The sequence below is a fragment of the Trichosurus vulpecula genome, chromosome 9 (genome assembly GCF_011100635.1).
Source record: "Trichosurus vulpecula isolate mTriVul1 chromosome 9, mTriVul1.pri, whole genome shotgun sequence".
Classification (NCBI taxonomy): domain Eukaryota; kingdom Metazoa; phylum Chordata; class Mammalia; order Diprotodontia; family Phalangeridae; genus Trichosurus; species Trichosurus vulpecula.
In genome coordinates, this window is record NC_050581.1 from 32,889,305 (window position 1) to 32,906,766 (window position 17,462).

General features: G+C 37.4%; 1 protein-coding gene across 1 annotated transcript in view; it reads right to left on the reverse strand.

Moving 5' to 3' along the window:
• Positions 1-11,029: 11,029 nt before the first annotated feature.
• Positions 11,030-17,462, reverse strand: part of C9H9orf85 (chromosome 9 C9orf85 homolog) — a 116,060-nt gene continuing 109,627 nt past the window's right edge. Inside the window, exons 3-4 of the mRNA XM_036739061.1 lie at positions 12,952-13,065; positions 11,030-11,550 (exon numbers count right to left, since the gene is read on the reverse strand). Coding sequence (XP_036594956.1) covers positions 11,355-11,550; positions 12,952-13,065 — 310 coding nt within the window. The 3' untranslated portion in view covers positions 11,030-11,354. The remainder of the gene's footprint in view (positions 11,551-12,951; positions 13,066-17,462) is intronic.

The following is a 17,462-nucleotide window of genomic DNA, read 5'->3' on the forward strand; positions in this document are numbered from 1 at the left end:
AGGAGAATATGTCCCCAGTTTTGGGGCAATGTTTGCATTAACTGTGTCACCACAGTAAATCTCCTCTTCTAAAAGCTAACTGACTTACTGATATTGACTCAGGACAATACCAATAAAGGTTCATGGGCTGTAGCATTAGAAAGATAGCATTAAACTTGGGAGGATAAATAGTCACGGGAATTCTGGGGACCAAATCTGCTTGTGCAAATTAGGGCTGGAAAAGTAACTCCAGACCTATCTGTGCTGTGAGCATGCAAGATATGTACTAAGTAGATGGAAGATGATATTAGAAGAGATGGAAATCCTGGCTGGAGTATGAAAGGCCTTCTGCAGAGCGTGGGATTTGAGCTGAGTCTCAAAGGAAACCAGGAGAAACTAAGAGGAGACTCCTGTGTCATCCCTCCCCCTTCCACCTCAGGGAGCTTTGCCAGCCCTTTGCTGAGACTCCTGTTCTCCCCAACAGAGCTTTGAAAACAAACTTTTTGTTGCCCCTGCCTTTCCTGCCTCATCTAATTCTGTGCTTTAGCTGCTGTTATTGGGCCACTGTTACCTGCTCTTCTGTACCTGTACACATATAAATTTATTATTGACACTCTTTTTTTATTGTTGTTTACATTACTGTCATTTTCTATCAAGCCTTACCCTAAGGTAGCTAAGCAAACAAAAAAAAATAAAACAAACTACGACACATTAAATATATGGGGGACTGGGTGTCTCCAAAACAAGAAAGCTGGTTTTGCAGCAGTATATTGTACTGTTCCAAATAGGCAGACAGATGATAACAGTGCATGTAAAATTTCCTGGAACAGATAAACTAAAAATAACATACAGAACCAATAAAACCTCACTTAGGTTTATGGACATTTAGATTTATGGGATTAATTCACATTTACTAGAGCCTTCCCCTGATGCTGCACTGTGGGGCAGAGGTAACCCTTAGCTCTTGAATGCTACCACAACAGAACAGGTTCTCCCAAGCTAAAAAGGCTTACTGCATTTCATTTTAGTAAAAATTAGTTCAATGCCTACTATGTTTTAAGGCCCTCTGACATGCACTACTAACACAATAGTTACAACACATGGGAAATTGTAACCTAAGGTGGGAATAACAAGTACAGGAGTAACTAAAATAACAGGAAGAATAGAATCTTTCTCTCTCTTCCATTTCCCTAGTATCAATAGACTATATATCTTTACCACCACGTGACTGACTGAAAGATGTAGAGAATTCACGATCCCATTGACCTTACTGAGGTTTTTTACTACTAAAAAAAATTACTCAATCCAGTGGAGCAAATGCTACCTTACCAGTTCTCCTTCACCAAGGTGTCTCCCATGCATATGTCAAAATTATACATTTCTTGGAAAACATAATATCAGAGATAAACTTGTTTGAATACCTTCCTTAAAACTTACTGAGGCATTTGGAAGATTATTCAGGGAGTAGTGTGGAGAATGGATAGATGAGGCAAGTTGACCAATAGTCTAAGTAGAGGAGATAGAGGTCCGAAACAGCATGGTTGGAAGAGAAAAGGGCCTAGGAGTGTAAAGTATTGTCAGAGCAGAACAAGTGATTGGAAAGGGAAGAACTGAAATTAACTCCAGTGTTATAAGCGTAGGTGATTTGAAGGATGGTAGTGTCTTCAAACAAAAAACACTGAGAAGTTAGGGAGAGGAGGTTTAGGGTAGAAGATGATGGTTTCAATTTTAGATATTCTGTATTTCTATAAGCTCCCAAATAGATTGAGAAATATGTATTTGAAATATAATGGTCAAACTTTAATGTTAATTTGTACTTTACTACATGATTAAATGTTTAAGGTAACAAGCCAATATGCAAGTATTAAATACCTACGATGAGCCAGGCACTGTGCTAAGTGATGAGGATTTTGTCGTTCAGTGATTTTGCTCCTCTGTCTAACTCTTTAAATGAAAACAGTCTATATGCTCAAAGAGGTCACAATCTAATAAGGAAGATTTCATAGAGACAACTATGTATAAACTATTCATGTATATATACACATATACACACACATATACGTATACATTCATTTATAGTATAATTATTACTAAGGAGGAAATCAGGAAATATTTCTTGCAGACAGTAGGATTTTAGCTGGGGATTGAAATAAGCCAGGGATGACATGAGGTAGAAGTGAGGAGGGACAGAATTCTAGGCCCGGGGGGCAGCTAGTAAAAATGAAGTTAGGAGAGGTCTGAAGAACGGCAAGAAGGCATTGTCAGTAGATAGTTGGGTATGTGGAAGGAAATAAAGCATAAGAAGACTAAAAGATAAGAAGGAGACAGGTTGTAAAGAATTTTAAAAGCCAAAGAGGATTTTATATTTGATCCTGGAGGAAAAATGGAGCATGGAAGTTTATTGAATGGTGTGGTGGCAACATGGTGAGACAATGCATTTTTAGGAAGATCAATTTGACAGCTGAATGGAAGATAGACTTGAGTGGGAAGAGACAAGGTAGGCAGACCAACCAGCCGGCTAATGCAAAAGCCCAGGTTTGAGGTGCTATGAGCCCGCACCAGGGTTGTGGCAGAATCAAGGACAGAACGGGGTGATAATTCAAGAGGTGTTGCAAAGGTGAAAGTGACAGGCCTTGGTAGCAGACTGGATTTGTGCGGTGAAAGAGGGTAAGGCGTCAAGGATGACTTTCAGGTGGCAAGCCTGAGTGACTAGGAGCACGGTGGTGCCTTAAACATTAACAGGGATGTTTGGAAGAGGGGAAAATTTTAGGGAAAATGTGAGTTCTGTTTTAAACTTGTTGAGTTTAAGATGTCCACAGATCCAGTTTGAGATATCTAACTGGCATCTGGAAATGGAGACTGGTCAGGAGAGAGGAGAAGGCTGGATAAATAGATCTGATAGATTTAATCTAACAGATCTGCTTGGAGATGATAATTCAATACATGGGTGCTGATGAGATCACCAAGTGAAACGGTAGAGAGAGAAGAAAAAAGGGCTTTTCAGAGAATATTTGTTCCGCACACCTCAGGAAAATAAGCATTAAAACAAGCTTGAAATAAAAATTTAAGCATGACAATACATGATCACTTCTATTTCAGTTTATATTTTCGCTTTGTTGTTTCAACCAGCTATAAATTGAAAAGGCCAATACTTCAAGGTTCTGTAATTGGATAAGTGTGATAACTCCCTTCACCAGGACAGATCACAACTCATCTATAATTAAGTAGATAAGTCTTAGAAAGGTGCTTGAGACTCAGAGGGATTAAATGACTTGCCCGTGGGCACAGAGCTAGTAAATAGGAGAGGCAGGATCTCATTTTCTTTACATGTATAAGTGACCTTCACTCCTACCTTAGTTAGCTTAAGGGCCATCAAGGCTATATTAGGCTGATATAGTAGAAAACGCACTGGAATTCGAGCCAGAATTTGCATTCACATGGCAGTTATGTTTATTGCCTATTATTTTTCACAGAATCTTTCACGCTGTCCTTGTGGATAATATGGAGAGATGCGGACCACATGATAATAGGTGAACAGCGGATTTATTAGTAAAGTCCAGTTTGGGGTTTGGGGTCTGAATCCTAACTTTGTTGATTGTTGTTGTTATTGTAGCAATTTTTCAGTCATGTCTTACTATTCATGACCCCAAACTCCAAGGGGGCTTTCTTGGCAGAGATACTGGGGTGGTTTGCCATTTCCTTCTCCAGCTCATTTTATAGATGAGAAAACTGTGGCAAACAGGGTTAAGTGACTTGCCTAGGGTGACCCAGCTAGTGTCTGAGGCCAGATTTGAGCTCATGAAGATGAATCTTCTTGACTCCAGACCTGGCACTCTATCCACTGCACCACCTAGATGACCTCAACTCTGCCAATTACATTAGACAAATCATTCTCCCTTTCAGAGATCAAGTTTCCTCAGCAACATAGATTTAACCTGAACCCATAAGATCCCTCTGACTTTAAATGTATGATCCTAAAATACCTAGACTCAAAGAGTAGTCATCGATGCTTTATCAAATTGGAGGAAGGTCTCTAGTGGATTATGCTAGGAATATATCCCCTGTCATTGTGCTGTCCAACATTTTAATTAATGACTTAGATGAAAGTACAGATGGTCTTCCTATCTTATTCGTGGATGACTCAAAGTTAAGAAGCAAGGCCAACATGTTGGATGACAGTTTGGGGATCCCAAAAGATGTCAATGGGCTCAAACGACAGGCCAAGTTAACAGGAAGAAATTTCATTTGGATGAGTATAAAGCCCCACTCTATTTAAAAAAAAAAAAAAACCAAAAACAAATGACAAGCATAGGAAAGAAGGGTGGCTAGGCAAGAATTGGTACAAAAATGACTTGGAGATTTGGGTGAACTACAAGATCCATATAGATGAATAAAAAAACACTTAAGTGCCCACCATACACTAAGCACTAGAAACACAAATAGGGAAAGTGAGACCGTCCTTGCTCTCAAGAAGCTTACAACCTAATTTCAAGAGGCAACACAGAGAGGAGGCTTCAGCCATAGAGAGAATGGAAATGCTCACAGATCCCGAGTGAAGGCATGGGCAGGATGGCAAGGTCTATGGTTCCTTAAAGGGCACTGGGCTCTCTTCTGGCTGGCACTGCTGCTTCAGACATGACGAATATCGCCCAAGACACAGAGAAACTCTATGAAGGAAGGGAAACGTCCGTCTCAAAAACTTTGTATCTTTCTCCAGTGCCTCACACAGTGCTCTTCACACAAGAAGTGTTCAATAACTGAGTCTTGCTTGCACATTGGCAGGGTCAAATGACAGTGTGCAGGGGGTCTGGGGGGTTATAGCGGCAAGACAGATGGTAATGACTTGTGGTCCTCCATCTTACCTGAAGGATTGAAGTTGATGTTCTCTGCTTGTCCAAGTAGTGTGAGCAGCCATATCTGCTCTGCAGGGTAGGGGTGACTGGTCTACCACCATTAGGAAGGAGGAGTAGGCCAGAGGATCTGAGCGGAATGGGGATTTTGCAGCTTCCCTCTTGCAGGGATTGAGTCTGGAAGAGGTCAGTGTCCATCTAGAAAGAGGGAAAGAGCACCTTGCATCATTTGCTCCACCAGGCTCTCCAGGGCCAAAATGTAACATGGGCAGCTGAGAATGAAGGAGGGGAAGGATCCATGTTGGTGACTGTTCTTTCTAAATATTTATTAACTTGTTTTTTTTTTTCAGGCTGAACTTAAGTCTAATTTTTTATAGAAAGTTGCACAGAAATAGACTTAATCCTGACATATGTAAAAACTTTCTAATAATTAGAGCCATCTCAAAAAAGGAATAGGCATCTCAGGAGGAAGAATTTAGGATATCTCTAAGCAGACATAGATAGGATTTCTGTTCTAGGTTGGATAAGTGACCTCGGAGGTCTCTTTCAGTTCTGGCATTCCATGATTTACCATGGCTCACTGGAAAAAGCATTGGCTTTTAATTCAGGGAATCTTGGTTCAAATCCTGCCTCCATCATTTAATAACAGCATGACTTCAGACAAGTAAGGCTAAGACCTGCCCTGGGTTATAAAACAAGGGTTTGGATGCAATGGGTTCTGAGATCCCTTCTGGATCTAAATTCATTATTTGATGATTCTACAATCCTTAGGGGCCCTTCTAGATCTAAATCCTCTAACCCTAAAAAAAGAACACAGAACAAAGACATAAAGTGCTTTTGCTACTAACTCGAATTTAAATTGTGCTTTACGGTTTTAAATAGCATCTTTGAGGTAGTTACTTTGAAGAATCTGTGATGCCATCAGGACTCACTCCAGTGATGTGAGTCCTAATCCGTCTTTGTCCTCTTATCCTGGGGAACTCCTATGATGAGTTAGCGGAAATCCTCTCCAGGAAATCCACTTGAAATGTTGGGGGGTTTTCTTGTAGTTCTCTTGTGTGAGAAGACACAGGCTATTCTTTGTTATCTCTTGCCCTTGCCATACAACTAGTTTGCTTTTTCAAATCAAGAAGCATTTATTAAGCACTTACTACATGCCAGGCACCATGTTGAGTGCTAAGAAGCAAAGAAGGGCAAAATTAGTCCCTACCCTCAAGACAACAACCAAACAACTATGTACAAAGAAGATATGAAGTGTTTTATGTGAAGACCAGCAAGGAGGCCAGCATTACTAAATCATAGAGCACATTTGGGGTGTGTACACCTTACTAGGTGTAAGAATTCTGGAGAAACACAGTTTCTATGTGAGCAGTTATTGGATGGCAAAGTGCTCTAATCTATTCATGCCAACTATTTCTTCATTGTCATTTGGGTGACCCTGGACTTTTAATTCTCCAGAGACTGCAATCTTACATGATATCCAGCCATTCACATCAGGGCTTTTGTTTTAGGTAGAAGCTTGATATCATCAAAAGCACTCTACAATTTACCAGAATTCTTGTTCTCCTGCTGTCCAATTTCTGGCCTAACTCATTGTCCATGCACAGTGTCTGAATAAGATATACTTTGGTCGATGAATTGGGTTACCATAGTTGGGACAATAGACATTCACTTGGTTTTTGAAGTGCGGAAAGTTAGGTCTACCTCTTTTGATTATGAGATTTAGGAGGCTCTGCAATGTTCTCAAACTGATACGAGTACAATGTCTTCTATAAAGAAGAGCATCTAGAGAACTTCACTATCTATAGCAGAGGTGTCAAACTCACAGGGCCTCAAAACACCCCAGTGAGGCCAACCAGATAAAAATGTAATTAGAAAATGTTGAAAAATAAGTAAAAATATAATACGGCATAGATAATGTGCAAAGTGGCCCACTGAGAGCCCTTATCTAATTGATCCAAGACCCTAGGCCATGCTTCACCTTCACATCCCTGCCCTATGCCCCCCCACCCGCCCCAGCCATTCACCCTGGCCCCTCTCACCATCTGCCTATAATTGTGCTTCTCTTTTCATTTTCCTTAGCCTGCCCCACGCCCTCCACCTCCTGTTTAGGGAACAGGAATCAAAATTAATAGCATCATTGCTTCTGGAAAGGAGATGTCAAATGACTGCTTTATAGAACAATTAATCATCTCTTACTCCACAAACTGAAATTGTCTTCTCTGGTCATGACTTCCCAAATGTGACTGCTTAAAGGCAAGTAACTGTCTCTCTTTTTGGATATCTCCACATGATACAGAATCAGGAACTTATTAAGAACACAGTAAGCACTTAACACTTTTTTTCATTCATTCACTCATGCAGGTATTTATTCATTAATTCATGTTCATTGTATTGTCTTTCCCCTCTAGAAGAAGCTCCCTGAGGGCAGGGGCTGTCTTTTTGCTTTTATTTGTATTACTATAACTTTAGCATAGACCCTGGCACATTTAACAAATGCTTGTTCATTTGACTGACTTGTTTTATGTCTCACATAGTATTATTAATCAATTGATCATTGAAGACAGTCATCTCTGTTACTTTTTTCAAGGAATTCTATTCAATTTTAACATATACACAGCAAATAGCTTAGTGGAGATCCTTTAAACTGGAATTTTCTCTATTGAATAATTTTTTTCAATAGTCAATACACAATAAGCAGTTGAAGTTTGTATTCTTCATACCATTGTTAGTTATCTGACTTACTGTAAAGATGTAGAATATCACAAAAGCCTGCCTTTTCCTTTCTTACATCTGCATTAAGGTTGGTCTTGATGCAAAGACGGATTCTCATAAAGATTTTGTAAAGATGACAAAGTAGGTAAATGACTTGACAGTCACTAATATTCTCAATCCCCACCACCATCTTCTCTCGACAAGATCCATGAATTTTTCCAATCCAAGTGTTCAGCATCCTCCTCTTTCAGATACCTTGAGAATCCACTTCTTACTTCTCCCCAAAATGTCAGCTCTAACACAACCTCCACTGTATATACTTGATTTACTCTAGCCAGTTTTTCCATCTTTGTTTAATTAATGACATTCCTACTTCCTTGTGTCAAATGCTCATAAGGGATTGTTATGTGGTGGTTCCACCATCATTGATCAAGGCAAGTTATGAAGCCTTGTTTCCATTTTATAGATGAGGAAAGAGAAACTCAGCGGTGAAACTCATTTAGCTTGAGTGGACCAGGATGTTAACTCAGGTCTTCTGACTTCAGGTTCAGAGTTCTTTATCAAACTGTCTTGCAAATCTGCACAGGCTGATAAAAAGGAAATAAGAGGCCTCAAGTGCTGAGGCCTGAAAAGACTGCTCTAGTGTTAGGATATTGCCTCCTAATTGACAAATCCACAGGTGCAGCCTGAGTCACTGTTACTGATATGTTATAAAAACAAAGCCTTACAGAAACAAACAACTCATTCTTATAAATGATTCATAAACAATTTCAGAATCCAGTTCTTGCCAGATTTTAGGCCCTACCTACTAAATGATTGATTTATGTGTGGGATGTCCCTGACTAATCGTACTGGAAATCTCTAATACATTTTGGTAAAGTTGACAGGAAATCCTACAGCAAGTGAAAAACCCAAAGGAAGGAAACTACATTATGGGGACAGACAGTCTCTGCTGGATCATAAAGAATTGACCTAAGTTTAGTGCTGTATAAGGGATGGGGACATGACATTGTGGTGGAAATGGTCCCACTAGAATAAATGGGAGACAAAATGGGACGCTTTTTTGTAGTCATGCTACCTTATTACATTTTTATAGTCACAAGAGATCCTCTGGGTATATAGTTTACTGCTCCTCTACTTCTGACTTTCATGTAGAAAATCACTTATAGCAGTATAGCAGGTCTTTAGGGTCAATCAGTCACATGTTTCCTAGGTGGGATAGTAACCCTTCGAACCCATACTACATCTTCCTTACTTGTTCTCACCCAAAGTCCTGAGGTAATCGGGGAGTATATTCTGTCATTTCTTCATTGATTACTAAAATTACAACATCTCATTAAATGATCAATTAACTCTGAGCTGCCCTCATCAGGAACTAAATATTACTTAATAAAGAAATGTCACTTAATAAATTGGAGAGATCTTTTTCCCCATAAGCATGCTAATCTCTAAATATTGAACTCACTAATTTCTTGGGCTTAAACATCAAGGTTACTGGCTATACCACCTATTAATAGCGTTATGAACAATATAACAAACATATAAACAATTATTCACAGTATAGTGGTTATGAAAAAGGATCACAGCCAAAGTTACTTTTAATCATCACTACAAATACAGACCTTCATAATTCTGGAAACATAGTCCTACCATTCTGTTCCTAGGATACAAACGAGCCTCAAGGCCCCAGAGGCCTGGATAAGGGATGCTGGAAGCCCTTGTTTATAGGTAGACATTGTTTTCAGGTCCATTATACTTACCAAGTTGTTGTGAACTGATGATGAGGGCAAAGATTCTTACTGTTTTGGGGGTTTGGGATGCCCTTTATCCTCCATCTTTGGCCCCATCTTCACTTTCCATTTCCAACTCTTTGGAATTCAGCTTCTCGAATATCAATTCTTGGCTACTTATGAACCCAAATATTTTGTGCTAATAATTTTTAGCTGCATGATATGACAAGATTTCAGGATGTACAGTACATAGTCTTGATATATTGCCACATACTGAGCTACCAAAAAAAATGCTTACACATCATGGTAAAAAGAAAATGGTTTTAGGTCAGAGAAACAATTCCTATATAAACACAACTGAACTAAATAACATAGATGAATTCTAGGCTATTTTTGATAGTATTTTGTGGCATGGAACTAAAGAACTGCAATTATAAGAACATGCCACTAGGTGATGCTCTTTATTAAACTTCCTTCCAGTTTAGTAATCTGTGTAGCAGGCACCATTCCTAATAATAATACTGATGATGATGACGATGATAACAATATGCAAAAAGCAAATACAGTGCATAAGTCGGATTATATTCTGCATGCGTTTTGAATTACTGAGATACAGTTACTACATTAAAACACATTTATAACTGACCAGAGGGGAGTTGAGAAGAAAGCACATTACTGTCCCACTTAAAATGCTGGGCGTATTGATCCATAAACTTGTTTTTAGAAAGTAATTTACAGTCTTCATATTCATTAAATAATCTTATATTCACAACTACCCTGTGAGGTAGACAGAGTGGGAAGGGTATTGGCCTGGAAGAATTTTTCTGCCCTATTACACCCATGAAACAAGGGATAATTCCCGTGCCCTCTGCGCGCCTGCTTTCTCATCTGCAAATTAAGGAATAACATTAGATGAACTCTATGGTGCTTATGACTCCAAGGAGAACAGCTCTTACTAACTTGTTCCACAGGAAACTGAGGATCAGAGAGATTGAGTTAACAAGCATCTAATGATTAGCAAATGGAAGAACCAGAGGTAGAACTCAACTCACCACTTGCCCTCCTTGCCTTAAAGTACTATTATATGGATGACACAAGATAATGTATATGAAAGGGCTCGAGTATAATGAGTATTGGGCTTGTCTTCTGACTTTTCTCAGTATAACATCACTTCTTTAATGTAAAATATGAAGGGGAAGAAAAGGGAACATAAATTGGTGTTGTCATTATTGTTCTTATTGATAAGAAGAATCTTACATCATCATTATGAATGGCTTGTGATAAGTCATATAGTTATTCAAAGTTTACAAAGTATTTTATTTATATCAACTCTGCACAGAAGATATTTCCCATTTTACAGACAAGGAACTGGAGGCTCAGAGAGTTTAACTGACCTTGTCAACTTGTAAGCATTATGGGACTTGAAATTCATTATCACCTAACCTCACATCCAGTGTTTTTCCTCCTACAACACTACTTCTACAATAAAGGAAAAATACGAGATTATGGCTTTTCAATGTGAATTATCTACTTGAGATCAAGTAATTAAAATTTATTGAAGCCCCACACCCAAGTGAGATAAACTCCTTTCACATCAGAGATTAAAATATTCCATTAATCCTGAATATTGTTCAAGCTTATGATTTCTGATCATGTAGCTTTCTAGATAATACTGAAATTACCCGATTCTTAATCTGAAAAGACATTCCATGAGAAAACTCAAAATGGAAGCATCAAAATTAAAGGAGCAATATGTTGAATAAAAAAAAAAGAATTAATTTTTATTGTTCCAAAAGATATTTAAGCATGGATTTTGTTTCTGATGAAATCCAAATGATAGAAAACAAGAGCTGGAAACCATTTTTTTCAGGTCATCTACTGATACCATTTTACAGATGCAAAAAAAACCAACCAAACAAACAAACCAGACTCCAAGAAAGCAAGTGATTTGACTATGGTTACATAACTGGTTAATAACAGAGGTAAGGGTAGAACCTACCAACCCCTAATCCCAAGTCAGTGAGCTTTCCATTGTCCTGTATATAATTTCATAGGTCTTTGTACAAGATCTTCAAGTTGGTTAGGTTTTTGCACTTGCAGATTTGTTTTTGGTATGGCTGCTATGATTATTTTGTTCCTCATCTTCTAGTTCATTTAAATCAAGGTCAAAATCTAATTCATCACTGCTCTGTTCTTCAAATCTTCTGTTTCTTCTCCTGCCGTTAGATGTTTTGTCACTTTCAACCTCTGATGTCTTTTCTAGTTTGTTATTGATCCTGATGGAGGGAGGGGAAAAAAATCCAATTACTTGCCAGGTTTTTTTTATTTTCTTGTTCAGTAAAGGCGAAGGGAGCCTTTTCAACAAAACTCTATTTTTTTTTTTTGTTTCTGATAGGAATAAAGATCCCTGAAGATTAATTTACTAGTCCAACTAATAATAATGTTGCTGGTCATATGACAAGCCCAATAAAATTAGGCCATGACATTCATTACAGAAAAACTGTTTAACACAAACAAAATCAAAACCATAAACAAATGTCACCATCACAGTAGTCTAACTAATCTATTTCAGTTTCTCTGTTTTGTCCACTGTCAACCTGAGTCTTATTTTGATGACAGTAAAAATTTAAAAATGAGTTTATCTACATATTGCCTATGCCTTGTAACTTAAACATTTTTTATTTTTTCTTGGGACAGGGACAGAACCATGGATCCCTACTGTGAAAAATGATGCTTCTAATTGAAATCAAACAAAACTAGTCTGAAAACTTCATGTTTACAAGGAAGCTCCACTTTAAAATGCCTAAGGAGACCTTAGAGTATATCACATAGGTAAATAACACATGGATTCACTGACTGGGTATTCATTCTACTTTTGCAAAGGAATTTGGGCCTAAAATCCCTCTAAGGAGAAGTAGATTTGACCAGAAGCTAAGGAGGAAAGGGTAGTTGGGGCAGAAGAACAGATAAAGGGTACCTGGGTTTAATGGTGTGAAGTGTTAGGTGCAATAGCAGTGCTTGTAAAGAACAATAAAAGAGAGTAAGGTTTGGGGTACATATTGACTCACCCTCTCATTGGTTGTACAACAAGTAGCAAATTAAGTTATACCAAATGCTTATATCATAAGGATTTTAAGTTAGTCTGCACTCCCAGGGGCAACGTTACAGGAATATCACAAGGGCAACAGCCAATATATTCCAAATAATGACATGTGGTTTTCCATTCACTATAACAAAGCAAAAAATGCACCATATCTAATTCACAACTATTTATTTTCCTTTCTGTGTCAGGTAAGCGGGTCTTACATGAACCAGAGAAATATAGATTATACCCTGTGAGTCCAATGACCTCAGTTAGAGAGAAATGAGGCTTGACTTGAATGAAACTGTGCTACAAAGAAGAAAATTTTTTTAAAATTAAATATAAAAATGTTAATTTATTAGGGCTGATTAACATGAAAAAGATTGTTGAAACCGACAAGGGGGTAGAACTATTGAAAATTTTAAAACTGAAATTCTCTTACAATCTGTTTTCACAGATTGATACTGGACCATTGTATAATTATACTGAAATATAAACTCTAATAATTAGTTACCAGAATCATTCAGTGAAAGAAAACTCACGTGCATCAAGTAGTGGAAGAATGAAATAAACTTTCATGGAAATAAATACTCACGGAATAACAATTTCTTCTTTCTTTCCACATTTAGCACAAACTTCAAGTTCACAAGCGCATGGTTTACAAATCATGTGATAAGAATCCTTCACTGTCTTCTGTAAACATTTAACACTAAAGAAAAAAAAATGATACTATTTCAATTTAGCTGTTTGAATTGCCTCTTATCAACATTTATCCTTTTCTTTCTCCTCCCAATGAAAGCTTCACAAATGCCAAAATGAAAAAGAAAATCTATTTTCACCAACCTCATTTAATAAATGTTTAGGAAGCACATGGAAGGGAACCTAGTGGAGGAGATAATATGCACTAAAATATTAATACTAATTGACAATAAAATTAGAATATAGTAACAAAAAGTGGTATGAGTGCCAAAGAAATAAAAAACTACTTCTGTCTAGGATGACAGAGGAGGTTTCACAGAGGTTGTACCTGAATGGGGCCTTCAAAATGGGGTTGCAATTCCAAAAGTGAAGATAAGGGTAGAAGAGAATGAATTTTAGACTAGGGTGATAATGTGAACAAAGGCATGAAGGTGTGAAAAAAGAGAATAGATGAAGATAATGATAAGTAGTCCTGTTCAGTTGAAAATGGATTGGAGTTTGGCCTTAATTTTAATAGACAATGTAGTCAAAATTATCCATTTTGACAATGTGGAACTATTGAGAGAGGCAAAGTAGTATAATAAATAGAAATCTAGCATCAGAATAAGAAAGACCTGTCATTGAAACACACTGGCTACGTGACCCCACGACAAATCATCTCCTAACTCACTAAGACTTAAGTCTCAGAAGACTTGCTGAACTACATCGGTAGAAGGAGTTTCGTCCTTATATCAATGAAGTAACAAGGGGTGGGGTGGGGGGTTGGAAGTAGTAATCATTGAAGGCCTCTAAGTATGGGAGTAAAGTGATCAACTCTATGCATTAAGAACATTACTCTAGCAATGAAAGGTAAAACAAATGGAAGTAGGAAGAGCCTGACAGTGGGGAAAGTCTACTAAGAAAGTTGAGGATCACCTAAAGAACAATGAAGAAGCACATGGTAGTAGGCATGAGCACAGTGTAAGAGAAACATAGGCCTGTAAAAAAGATGGGCTGGTCACGTAATGAGTATAGGAAACAAGTTAAGGAACTGCCTATTTGCTCCACTGGTTTTCATGAATTGTCAAGAGAATGAGAGAAGGTACTCATCAGGTCAGGTGGGTCTCCTGCAGTGAAATTATGGGCCAATATGGAGAGTCACTAGATGGGAAAGCAAGGATGGGCTCTGATTTGCATTATTAGGGAAATGTCTAGACTGATGTAAGCTCAGATCCACAGAATGCTTTAAGGTTTACATAATGCTTTACAAATATTATCTCTTTTGAACCTCACAACAACGCTGTGAAGTAGGTACTATTATCCCTATTTTCACAGATGAGGAAAATGAGGATCAGAAAAGTCTAATGAATTGTCCGTGGTCACCCAGCTAGAGTCCAATGTAGAATTAAAACTTAGCTCTTTTTGACCCCAAAGTCTAGTATTCTTTCCACCATGGTAAGTCAATCTCTTCATTTTACACATAAGGAAACTGAAGACCAGATAAGTTGAGCTGACCTGCCCATTGTCAAAAAAGGAGTAAGGAGAAGAGTCAGGATTTGCTCTTAAAATTTTCTACTCCAAATTTAGCACTCTTTCAATAAACCACATTATTCCTAAAGGGAGTTCTGTGTGAGTAATTGCCCCACTATTAGAAATGTCTATTAAACAAGTTTTAATTTATGATCATTGCACTGCCATTTTAAATTAAAACAGGCAAACATCCCACCCAGTATGTCATGAAAGCTATGAAGCATCTTTAAGAATGTCTTTTAGGTTTTTAGTCATAGTTAAAGAGATTTTCTATTATAAAATACATTTTTTTAAAAGGAAGAAAATAATGAACTGAGATTTCCTTTTAAAAATAAATAGAAAATTAATAGTGTTTGTGCCTCATTTTAATTTCTTTGGAAATGGTCGCAATTTGAACATCTTACTGGCCTAATACTGAATCATTTGTCTTTAACTATTTTGTGCAATCACCACAAAACAATAAATTTCTTGCATCCATTTCTACCTAACATCTAAGAAAAAACAATCCCTAAGAAAGGGTAAATGATCACTCTTTGATCAGCTTCTACAGACAACTATTAAAGTGGAAACCATGTAGGAATAAGAACAGAGCCATTCTTAGCACCATAAACAGAAATGTCATTGTCAGTGAAGGCAGAGATGATTATACATTTACAATCAAAAAGAATAAAAATTCAAAGAAAACACATTATGTTCTCATGTGGACACATTTTAGAGATAAGTATACATATATATGGATACATAACAAAGAATAAGGAACCGATTTAATTAGTGAATATGATATTCATCAAATGGTCAAAAAACAATGATCAGAATGACTAATCTTAATTTTTTAAAGCACTAGAATATATATAAATACAGCAAAATCCCAAACAAACAAAATTGAATCTTCAAATCAAAAATAATTATTGAGTGCCTATGATGTAAAGAACACTATGCTAGGTGCTAGAGAAATGGATAACTACTGCTTACTAGGGGGATGAGAAATAAACATAGATGCCTAAAATACCCCATATCAAAAGTAGTGAAACAAAACATTAGGTCATTACCAACCTGGAAGCCACGAAAGGTTTCTTGGAATAAGTAGCATTTGAGCTGGATTTTAAAGAATGGGTAGAAAACTTAACAAGAAAAAGGAAGGAACATATGGAGCAGGCTGTAGGTACAAAGAACAACCCAAACAACAGCATGAAGTTGAGACTCTGTGCATGCTAAGGAAACAAAGAGTTTTCCAACTTGTGGAGAAATATACAGCAGGATCCACCTCCAGAGAGAAAACTGATGAACTCTGTGTGCAGAGCAAAGCATATTTTTTCACTTAATTTTTCTTGCTTTTTTGTAATATAGAAATATATTTTGCATGACTTCACATGTATAATAGGTATCATTTTGCTTGCCTTCTCGATGAGTTGGGGAGAGAGGGAGGGAGAAAACTTGGAACTCAAAATTTAAAAGTGAATGACAAAATATCTATATATATCTATATCTATCTATATCTATCTATCTACATACATACAGATAGATAGATATAGATATATATATATATGGACAGAAGTTGTGGAGGGTCTTGAATGTCAAACATTGAAATTTAAAATCTACCCAAGTAGACAACAGGGAATCATTAAAGATTTCAAAAAAGTTGAGTGATATGATGAGATCAATGTGAAGAAAGATTATTATTGCACTGGTATGAAGACTGGATTGGAGAGAAGAAATAATTCTCATAACTAAACTACCCCAACAGCCTTGACCAGTGGAAACGAGGAGTTGATCTAGGACTATAGCAGTGAGGCTAGATGGGAAGGGTAAGATTTGAAAGATGAGGATGAGACAGGATGGATAGGAGGACATCATGCACCTCCATTCCAGGCACCATCTACATCTCTTCACCAAAGACCCTTGGGACTCCTCCTGGGACCATCCTGGACTTTGATATGTGAACTTTTGCTTTATCTTGCCTGGAACCCGATTTGCATAGCATTTTCCAGACATCACCATACTGTGCCTCCCTACATGCTACTGCACACTGCTAACTCCTCATTCCATTTCGTCCTCCCTCGTTAGAATGAAAACACTTTGAGGGCAGAGACTTTCTAATCTACTTGTATTTCTATCTCTGGGGCATCTAGGCAGCACAGTGGCATTCTTGCTCAGCCTAGAGTCAGGCAGACTCATCTTTCTGAATTCAAATCTGGCCTAAAACATGTACTAGTTGTGTGACGCTGGCACTTAAACCTGTTTGCCTCAGTTTCCTCAAAAAAACCACCCCAAACTCCAAATAGTCCTTTATCCTCTGCTTTCTATTTTCGTATTATTCTCCCATATCTATTGGAGCAATGATAAAACATGGGGATCACTGATCTAAGGATATCTATCCTTTATAAACATAGTAATTAAATACAATTCTTGTCCCACTAAAGCTTCAAATGATCCATCATGAACTGACTAACTAGCAGAGCTTTAAAATCCACGATGGATTTAGGGGAACACTATTTAGTTCACCAAACAATTCTAATAAAAAGAAATTATTGTCTCTTCTCCCAACCTACCAATGATGTATTTCAAAACAGGTTTAGTATCTGCAGTTCCTTTTTTTATTGGAATAGGAGGGTTAATTACAATAATTCCTAAAATATATAAACTACTGAATGATGACCAAATATTTCAATGCTATTTTTAGGAAAAAGACTACAACTGATATTTGAGGGCAGGGCTTGAAATGAAAGGGCTCACAACTCTAATCAATCCTGAAGAAAAGGAAAATCCAGCCATAAGGGTATATAACCCATTAAAGAAATGAAAATATAGTTACCTTTACAATAATTAAGATTCAAATTTCCTGGTAAGATTTCAGCGTGGGGTTTATAGTTATACTACATTGACATAAACTGTGAACAC